The sequence below is a fragment of the Camelina sativa genome, chromosome 3 (assembly GCF_000633955.1).
Source record: "Camelina sativa cultivar DH55 chromosome 3, Cs, whole genome shotgun sequence".
Lineage (NCBI taxonomy): Eukaryota > Viridiplantae > Streptophyta > Magnoliopsida > Brassicales > Brassicaceae > Camelina > Camelina sativa.
The window spans coordinates 22,404,613-22,414,516 of NC_025687.1; the positions used below are offsets into that span (position 1 = coordinate 22,404,613).

Genomic DNA, 9,904 nt, shown 5'->3' on the forward strand with positions numbered 1-9,904 from the left:
TGTAGGAACTTTGCGGTGCAATCAGGACCCCACAACAAACCGATCCCTCTCTCTTTGTTAGGAAAGAGGCCGTTGTCTTGTGATGGATCTGACCAAAGAATGTCACCAGGAATCAAATTTGAACCTCCAGTAGGAGGATCTATAACACGCCTTTTCACTTTCAATAAATCCTTCAACGAGCCAAGAGACAAGGACTCTGATCTGTTTTCAGTCTCAAGGACACTATTATCTGTTTGTTTTTTCTGAGCTCGCTTGCGTTTTCTGCTTCGTTCTTGCTTGTCCGAGAGAAATCTTGATACATCACGAAAAAGACCTCCATGAGCTGTGAATACCTTCCCAGCAATCACAGAAGCCAAAGGAAGTAACTGAAAGCATTCCAAGCACTTCTTGTAGACAGAAGCTCCTTTATCACCATACTTGGTAAGTACTTCATTTTTAAATCCATACAGTTGTGAACAACTTCCGCTCTCGTGACCGCCACGTAGAAGATATACTCTTTCCGGTAGTAACACCTAGCAAAAAGATGAAGCGCCTGCTATTAAAATGTGTTGTGGCATGACTAGTCTAGCTGTATAATAGCAGATTCTGCTCCAAAGACACAAATTTAAAGATAATAAGATTACCTTCCATGATAAAAGAAGCAAGAAGGTTTCTAAACCCCAAGCTCCTTTGTTTACATAATTCCCATTGAACACATAGAACTGATCACCATTCGGGAGTCCTGCATCACCATTAGGAAATCCTGCATCCTGCATGAGGAACAACAAATCATGTAGCTGCCCATGTAGATCTCCAACCACAACGACCTTTGCTTTGTCACTCTCAATCCTAACGCAGTTTGGCTCTTTTTTCAGGATTTTGGAAGCAGAGAGAACCAGCTCATCCAAGACATGAAAAGGCAGAACACTTGAAAATTCACAAGGTGGGAGATTCCTCGACGACCAATCAAACCCCAACATTACATCACAAATCCAACTGAAAGTAAGCTTCCCTCCTGACGGCCAGAAAAGAGGTTTCTGGGAAAATGATGGTAAAGACTGCTCACATCCTATATCCTGAATAGGTGGCATCATTTCCAAATGTTCCACTGAGAGACCATCATGGATTCCCATTTCGCATACCATTTCTCTAGACATCGGCTTTTGGGGTATTATTGTAGGAGGTAACATAAAAAATGGTTCTGAAGTTGGAGCTTGAGCAACAGTGCCTATAACAAAGGAATTACGAAAGTTAAAAAGATAAGTCTCGACAAAACTGGTTAAGGACATGAACATGCAACATGATCTGCAGATACAATTAATTGGGATATCCATAACTCTAATATCATTATATCAATTCATTTCTTGTATTGGTTACATCTAATACATCACCAAGTCACCGAAAGTTTAAGTAGAAAAATCACTATGAAAAGGAATTGTAGCCTAAAATTATTCTGATGCTTTTTATGGAAATCCTACCATTAGATAATGAGCCTAAAGGCGCATTGAGTTGAAGGGCGCCTGCACACATATCAACGATATCTTGTAATGTCTGCCTTGCAGTGTCAACAGTAAGGTCCTCCTCAAGTGAAGCCTTAGATCGGGAATGAATGGCTGCAACCCTCTGAACCTGTAATTTTATATTGGCTATTAAGTTTAAGTAAGTCGAAACCAAAGAATTATGATGTTGACCATAAACTTACAAGCACTTGGAAAGCAAAACCAGTGGGTAGAAACTGCCCAGGGCGCCTCTCGTTCATAGGACTAATAATTCTTCTAGTAATTCTGCGGTACCACTCCATATAAGGATCATTATAGTCCATTGGGCTACACTCTGGCTCACCGGAAACAACAGATGACTCACGTGCCTCCCACAGTTCAATATGTCGACTGTGACGTGCTGACCAGTCATATTCTGATTTGCCTCTTTTGTCAATAGAATGAAGAGCTTTTTCATTATCACACGGTGCTGGTATTGTTTGGTGAAGACCAAACTGTCTAAGTACCCGATCAGGGCGATGCCACTCAACAACATCAAAACAAATCAGTGGTGCAACAGTTCGCCATATGTTCTGACCACTAATACATATAAGAGGAATCTTTGCTAGAAGATCTGGAGTGTAAGGCTGCCATATAACCTACATCCACAACATATAAGAAAATCACAAGTCGCATCTTTTGATGAATTATTCAGGGGATTATGTAAAGTAAAGAAGTTTGCCTGATTATCTACCTAAATTATGAAAACTAGTATTACAATACAATTTTGGATATCCCATCACTGCACACTATCATAGCTATAACGGCTAAGAGACCAGTACTTTTTCCTCTGCTTTCCTAAACTCAACGGTCAAAGCTTGGTCATCAAAACCATTATTTTTATACCTGCTCATCTTTCTGCTGGTCAAACTGGTCCCTGTAAAAGTCCAGTCCTCCACGAGGATTCTCTTTATGACTCAGAGAAGCCCTCCACCTAGCTTTCAAGCAGTTTCATAAGTAAACCAAAATTGAAATTAAACTTGTAAGAACAAACTGAACAGAAATATGATAAAAATTCCATTTACCTACAGCCTAATGGATCTGGTAAAGGACCAACTATGCCATCCATATAAGAAGCACCAACATCTTTAAGTCTTCCTGGACGACCAACATGCAGTCGCTCCCATGCCCATAACTGCAACAGAACAAGAGGGCCACAAATGGTAGAAACAGTCCTCTTACTTGCCCGACACAACTCTCTGTAGAGAAGTGCTAAGGTAGCACTACCCCAGCTAAGTTTGGCCACTTCACCAAAGTCCCTTAGCAGAGGGAGAAAGGTCAGCGCCACATCATGTTTAGACTTATCTCCGTATAGGAAACCACTCATCAAAGCTAATACAAAAGCCCTAGTGTGACACTTCAACGTGGCTTCATCGGGGTTGGCAGGTAAATTCCGAAAATGATCACGCAGCCATGCTAGGGACACGTGAGAACCATGTAGATCCTTGGGACCTGGCCTCTGACCTAGCAGGTCCTCACATAAATCAGCCCAGCTGCATTTTGTACTCCCAGTTACTGCAGGTCCATCCACACGGAGACCCAACAATATATTCACATCTTGTAAAGTCACTGTGATCTCTCCAGCAGGAAGATGAAAAGTATGCGTTTCAGGTCTCCACCTCTCCACCAAAGCTGTAATCAGAGCATAATCAAGTTGTATAAACGCAACCTTGTACACTCCATACAGCCCAAACTCGATCAATTTCTGACACACAAGAGGGTCCAGAGGCCAATCTCGCATCCCCAATAATTTGTGCCGACATGTCAGTTCACGGGGAGGAACCTGAAAATGTGAAGTAAGACTCAAATATTTTAACAATTTAACACCTGAGGCAAAACAAGAAACAAGAAAAATGGCTAACTAGTAGTACACACCTCATCTTCCCATATAGCAGCTGACCTATGCTCATGTTGCCACACCAATATAGATTGATCAACTGGACCAGGATCCAAATCAAAGTTTAATAGACTTTGCACCTCCATCTACATAATATATCACAGAACAACAACATAATGATCAAATGAATATACAACATAAAGAAAACTCAACAATCATAGTTTCAATTGAAAAATTCTCTGACTTCTCTATCATTTTGACAAACTAAAGAGTCACTAGAAATGAAGTTTAGCTTCTTGAGTAGCTATTGTTCCGATCAATTTAGCAGCTCAATCCTAAAAGTACTAAGATCTTCTTCTTCATATTGATATTGATACTTAAATGTTCTTAAGCTCGAATTATGAGTAGCAGAAACAAAAAAAATGAAAACTTCTAATTACGTTCCTAATATGAACACAACAAACCCTAAACTGGTACGAAACACAAATGATCCCACAAAGCTTAATTAATGGTGGACACAGACACGAAGAACAGAAACAAGAAACAAGAAACCACAAAAAACAATCCAAAACAACAAAAAGTGCCAAACTTTCGAGAAAGGAACGATTAGCATAAACAAGTGTGTGGGTGTGTGATTACAATCGAGAGAACGTACCAAAGAAAAGCGTCCGTGATCAAACAAAAAGAGACGTTTGTAAAAAGAACCAGAGGAACAAGAATTGTAATAAGCAAAGAGAAGCGTTAAGCGGGAGAGAGAGACACAGAGAGAGAGAGCTTCCAGATCCGACAGAAGTTTTCGCCTTTCTTCCCTTCCCTTTCCTTAACGAAACGTTTAAGAACTTCTGATCCTTCTAGGTCTGTCCGAGGATCTAATCTTTTTAAGTAACGACGACGTTTTACTCAAAAACTTATCCACGAGCCCGTTAACCTAGTATTGGGCCCCTTGACCCAAACAAAGCTACAACACGATAACGTTTTTGAGTGTAAAGGATACAAACACTCGAGTCTCTGGGCATCGTGCGTTGAAGTTTTCTCGAAACAGAAACTGACAAAAGAGTTGTTCTATTTGGAGTCTGAAGATTGTACAAGACACGTGGCGTGAACCCAATTCGTAAAGATGCCACGCGGTACACTTATGCATGCACCTCATTTGAAAATCATCAAGTCTCTCTCTCTCTCTTTTTCTGACTTTTGATCGCCGAACCTAACCAGTTTGTGATCTCCTATATAACCGATCATCAACTCAATTTCCTTTAACATCAATACGAATATATAGTCATTTCTACATCAAGAACGATAAAATGCCAGGGATCACACTAGGAGACACGGTGCCGAACCTAGAAGTGGAGACGACAAATGGCAAGTTCAAGCTTCATGACTACTTTGCCGATTCTTGGACCGTCCTCTTCTCTCATCCCGGTATATACGTTTAATGTGTATAGATTAGGCCTAATTCAACCGGTCTAGTCCGGTTTTCATAGTATCTGATTTTTGTCGACGGATATACAGGGGATTTCACACCGGTATGCACGACGGAGCTCGGTGCGATGGCCAAATACGCTCATGAGTTCGAGAAGAGAGGCGTAAAGCTCCTTGGTTTATCTTGTGATGACGTACAGTCCCACAAAGACTGGATCAAAGATATCGAAGCCTTTGCGGTATAACTTATAAATATACACATGCATACCAAAACTATTAATCTTTGATTACTTAGCTAGATATCATATTTTGGGTTGTGATTAATTTGTGACATATATGTAATATAGCACGGAAGCAAGGTGAAGTACCCGATAATCGCAGACCCGAACAAAGAGATCATTCCTCAGCTTAACATGATTGATCCAATCGATAACGGACCTTCTCGTGCCCTTCATATTGTCGGCCCTGATAGTAAGGTAATAAATCTCAATTCTCACATAGTATTTTGTATGTATGCAGGTATGATTTCATTAATTGGTTGATGTTTGATTTGTGGGATATAGATAAAGTTGAGTTTCTTGTATCCCTCTACCACGGGACGTAACATGGACGAAGTACTGAGGGCTTTGGACTCGTTGTTGATGGCGTCCAAGCACAAAAACAAGATCGCCACTCCGGTTAACTGGAAACCGCATGAACCAGTTGTGATTTCGCCTGCCGTGTCGGACGAAGAAGCCAAAAAGATGTTTCCAAAGGGTTTCAAGACCGCCGATCTTCCGTCAAAGAAAGGATATCTGCGTCACACTGAGGTCTCTTGAAAGATCTAAACAAAAGCCTAATAATAACGTAATACAAGTATTGTGTAATATCAGGCTCTTTTTTACGTGTTCGACGAAAATAATTACGTTTTGTAACGTCTATCATGATGTGTTTGCACCTACTAGTTGTAACAGACCTTGGTATTAATAAAACAAAATCTAGTTTGTTTTATGATTATACGACGTTTTAGTACTTGTCGGATTGGATTAGAAAACCGAATGTTCAATCTTCCATTTTGGTCAAGAATTAAACAAATCAAATATTAGAAAATTGAATTGAGTTTATGAAAATTCTAACACTTTCAATTTATATTTCCAAATTTGATTTAATTCGAATTTAAAAGAGATAACCGATCTGTAACCGTATCAAACCGATATAGTATATGAACCGAAATCTGGATCAAATAAAAGTGGAGACTATACGACGCCGTTTATATATTCTAAAGTTAATTTGGATATTCACCGGTTTGTTATACGATCGCTGATTCATCGTCGTCGACGGCGACCACTTGTATTGTTCTTCACGCTCCGATCGATCTTCTCCAACTGGATTTTATCGATTCGCCGATTAGGATCTCATCGATCAACTGTGAGTATATTCTATTCGTCTTAGTTGTTTTGTTTGTTGGATCGATTTATTTACTGTAGAGGAAGGAACATCTCTATTTGGATCGATTTGTTGCGAATTTCTAATGGCTTTCTCATGGATTTATCGTGAAATCGGTGATTTTTTTTTGTGTGTAGATAATTCAGTGATAAGCTTCCGAGGAACTATTATTTTCTTTTTTTTTTTACCTTCTCTGATGTTACTTACATGATCAGCATTAGAGAATTTCAAATCTTGGAAGCTAACATAATTCTTTGGGATTTAGGCTTGAGTTCTTCACGTTTGGCTTGATGAACTGTGGGAAGTTATTGATTTTGTATCAGTTCGAATAGGATCTAATCATATCAGAAATTGGAACTTGTGTTTATGGTGTTACAAGTCGGATGAAATTTCTTAGCTGGTCATATTACTTAGGATTCAGGTTTCTCTAATGAATTGAGTTCCTTAACTGGGCAAGTCATTTTTGTTTATCCCAGTCAGAGGTCAGTGTCGTTGAGGTACCAATTGATCGCTGGATTTAGTATGATGGTTTGAGTTGTATAAACTTCCTGAGCTGTTTCAGACTGTGATAGAATCTAGTTTGCCAATCTGTTTTTCCTGTGATGTTTAGAAACCGTGAACATATGGCACCGTGAAAAGTCATTCGCTTTGTTGAGACTCCATCTAGTAACTAATCATTGCTACGATCGATACTTTTTATGTGGTTTGAGTTTGTGATGTAATAGATTGCTCTTGAGGGTTGTCTGCTGATCATGATAATTACGAAATTTTGAGTAGTTCACTGATTTACTAGTTCTTTTTTAGTAGGCTCGTTGATTAATTTATTTTACATGCTCTACAACTTCTAGGAGAATGTTGTGATCATATCTGTATTTCTTTTTGCTGCTATACCTAAAAACTCTTTTTACATAATCTTTTACTTCAAGGACAAATGAAGCATATAGTAAAGATCTTGAGCCTCTTGGTGGCAATCTCTGCCTTCTGGATTGGTCTTTTGCAGGCTGCAATTGTTCCTCGAAGCCACACTTGGTTGGTGAGTAACATACAATTTTGGTTCTGCTTTTTTATTTATCTATTTTATTTGAAATTAGGATTGTGTTTGATTGGGTAATGTTACCGTTCAGCTGCCAATCTACTTTGTTGTATCCCTCGGATGCTATGGTCTATTAATGGTTGGAGTCGGCCTAATGCAATTTCCTACATGCCCCCAAGAAGCAGTTCTGTTGCAGATGGTACTTATGAGTCAAGCTGTTTGCCAAATTTGGTCTTGGTCTTATTTTCGTTCTGCTGAATTTCGGTTTATAATCAGAGTCCAGCGTTATTCATTGTTGGCATCGTTTATCTTATTGCTAATTTAGTGTCTTTTACCTATTTCATTGGTTGCAGGATATCACAGAGGCCAAAGAATTCTTCAGGCACAAAGGGGTCGATGTTGGATCGGACTGACACAAAAGGCTTATAACGACCAACATTCAGAAATAGTTTTTGTTATCGACAAAAGACCTTAAATGTACTGTTTGGATATTTGATGTTAAACAGTGTTTCTCAAGGATAAGTAAAACGCATAAGCTTATGCATCCCAACTCCTATCGCAAAAGTATAACAATTTTAATACTTTCTGTTCCTTGTTAATCATTCTTTCTTGTCTAATGTTAATGGATGGTGCCAAAAAACCAAGCAGAGTGATTAAACCAAAATAGCTTAGTGGTGAAGAGACTATCTTCTATTTGAAACATTGTTACACCTGCAAACACCTTTGTGTTCTTCTCAGTAAGTTTAAGAGATAGAATCTGATGCGAGGAGAAAAATAAACGACAGGGGAAGAAAATAGGGCTTGTTTATCTCTTCTTCTTGCCACCTTTGCCTGACTTTGAAGAAGTTCCAGAGGTTGAAGTTGTGGCCTGAGGTTCCTGCTTCTTCGCTTTCTGAGATTCCTGCTTCTTCACTCTCTCTGGATGTCTCGGTACCAACTCTGCAATTTTCTGCATCAGTTGCTTTCCTGCAAATATAAATCAACACGAGCACATCATATGTCTGTAGGAAACAACTTGCAGGTAGACCCTTTAAGTGCAATGTTTAGCTATAATTACTCATTCTGTATGTTAGAAAAGTCCAGCAATTTGGATGCAACAGTGTCAATGCATACACAAACACAAACATATCATAGGTCTTGCAATTAGCCAAAAAGTGCTTAAAATTAACTTTTTCTATCTAGCTTAATTCTGCAGCTGAATCTGCCGTGATCATATGCAACAATACCAACCTAAGAAATTCATAATATAACAAATGAACTGACAAAAAATGAAAAACATAATCAGATAAACTTAGCATAATGTGATATTCCAGTAACAATAACAATATCATAACAAACATAAACGTCTAAAACTTAAGAATATTTGCAGATGATCTATATGTACATAATGTATAATAACTTGTTTATCCATACGAGATTCTGGTAAGAACGATTCTGAGCATAAATGACAACTTTAGGGATCACTGACACAGCTAATGAAGCTTCCAGATCACAAAGGTTGAAATTGGTGATGATACGGCAAATTTGAAGAACGATGGAGAAGTTTGAATCAGGGTGATATGATGAGATAAAAAAAAGCAGACACAAATAAGAGCAGACCACAAAACAATGTCCGAAAGCTCATATAAGAAACCAAAGTTGAAACCCAACTCCTATTTAGATAATAAGCAGGCTGGTATCAGGAACCATTCACAGGAAGGTTAGACACATCCATTCACAAGGAGAGATCTTACCAACAAAACAAGATCAAGTAAAGAAAATAAAGCAGATTCCATGTTCGTGCTTTCTAGGTCCATGAAAACTGGGTTCTAGTCAGATACACAAAACTGCACGCTCTATTCAATTTATCATTGGGATAAACATTATAAGAATACACACAAGGAACAAATGTTCAACGGCGAGTGGAGATCTGAGGTCTTACTTGAAGTAATGGCTGGATTGAGTAAAGTCCCATCCTCCCTTTTCAACTGCACTCTAACTCTACCTACTTGCATGAAATCGCGCGGGTACGCTTTGTCAATCTGAAATACCGTAAGACCTCTAATCAAAAACGACACGAGATTATCACATTAATCTAATAGGATGGGGAGGATTACCTCGACAGCACTAGGGAGTTTCAAATGCTTGCAACAATCACTAATCTCAATACAATTAGGATTCTCACATGCTTGACTCACACTGATTCTTCTCCCCTCAGCTACAGTTTTCTTTGAGTTAATATAGACTGGATACACCACTACCCATTTCTTGATGTTGAGCGCTCCACTATCCATCTACACAGATAAAGAAAAAAACACGAACTTTAAACCTCTAAAAAGTATCCATCAAGAAGAAACAGAACCAAATAGATCAATGCAACTTTCAAAACCCAAAAGCTAGAGGCCAATCTTAATTACAGCCATTAACAAGGCCAATCTGTTCATCATGGCCACAAACATTATCGTTAACTGCTCTCAATGAAATCTGAAATTAACAGTTGAAAGATCTAGAAACCCACGACCTCATACGCGATTAATTACACAGGAATCACACAGATCTGTTTCGATTTCGCTGGGAATTGTCAAGTATCGAGGCCCCAAATCGTATATATGCGAAAGAAGGAAGACAACTATTTTTCTTCTCCAGGAAAGATCAATTGATGCTTAATTTAACAAAAAAAAAAAAAAAAAAAAA

At 38.7% G+C, this 9,904-nt stretch overlaps 4 protein-coding genes across 5 annotated transcripts in view; 2 read left to right on the plus strand and 2 right to left on the minus strand.

Moving 5' to 3' along the window:
* The window catches only part of LOC104777723 (serine/threonine-protein phosphatase 7 long form homolog), a 7,810-nt gene extending 3,617 nt beyond the window's left edge, over window positions 1–4,193 (minus strand). Inside the window, exons 1-7 of the mRNA XM_010502019.2 lie at window positions 4,010–4,193; window positions 3,393–3,500; window positions 2,543–3,300; window positions 2,364–2,451; window positions 1,682–2,116; window positions 1,458–1,608; window positions 1,082–1,207 (exon numbers count right to left, since the gene is read on the minus strand). Coding sequence (XP_010500321.1) covers window positions 1,082–1,207; window positions 1,458–1,608; window positions 1,682–2,116; window positions 2,364–2,451; window positions 2,543–3,300; window positions 3,393–3,500 — 1,666 coding nt within the window. The 5' untranslated portion in view covers window positions 4,010–4,193. The remainder of the gene's footprint in view (window positions 1–1,081; window positions 1,208–1,457; window positions 1,609–1,681; window positions 2,117–2,363; window positions 2,452–2,542; window positions 3,301–3,392; window positions 3,501–4,009) is intronic.
* LOC104777724 (1-Cys peroxiredoxin PER1) lies at window positions 4,546–5,769 on the plus strand. The gene is made up of 4 exons (XM_010502020.2): window positions 4,546–4,773; window positions 4,864–5,012; window positions 5,121–5,249; window positions 5,337–5,769. The coding sequence occupies exons 1-4, from the start codon at window positions 4,656–4,658 to the stop codon at window positions 5,589–5,591; spliced, it is 651 nt and encodes a 216-aa protein (XP_010500322.1). The 5' UTR covers window positions 4,546–4,655; the 3' UTR covers window positions 5,592–5,769.
* LOC104777725 (dolichol-phosphate mannosyltransferase subunit 3) lies at window positions 6,034–7,781 on the plus strand. The gene is made up of 4 exons (XM_010502021.2): window positions 6,034–6,180; window positions 7,125–7,231; window positions 7,323–7,430; window positions 7,585–7,781. Exons 2-4 carry the CDS (start codon window positions 7,130–7,132, stop codon window positions 7,642–7,644), a joined length of 270 nt encoding a protein of 89 aa, XP_010500323.1. The 5' UTR covers window positions 6,034–6,180; window positions 7,125–7,129; the 3' UTR covers window positions 7,645–7,781.
* LOC104777726 (signal recognition particle 19 kDa protein) overlaps window positions 7,869–9,904 on the minus strand; it is a 2,195-nt gene continuing 159 nt past the window's right edge. The window contains exons 1-4 of one of the 2 annotated variants that reach the window (XM_010502024.2): window positions 9,732–9,891; window positions 9,328–9,504; window positions 9,153–9,252; window positions 7,869–8,197 (exon numbers count right to left, since the gene is read on the minus strand). In XM_010502024.2, coding sequence (XP_010500326.1) covers window positions 8,037–8,197; window positions 9,153–9,252; window positions 9,328–9,504 — 438 coding nt within the window. In that variant the 5' untranslated portion in view covers window positions 9,732–9,891 and the 3' untranslated portion in view covers window positions 7,869–8,036. Of the gene's footprint in view, window positions 8,198–9,152; window positions 9,253–9,327; window positions 9,505–9,731; window positions 9,892–9,904 lie in introns of those variants that run through there. The other variant, XM_010502023.2, reaches the window with a different exon arrangement.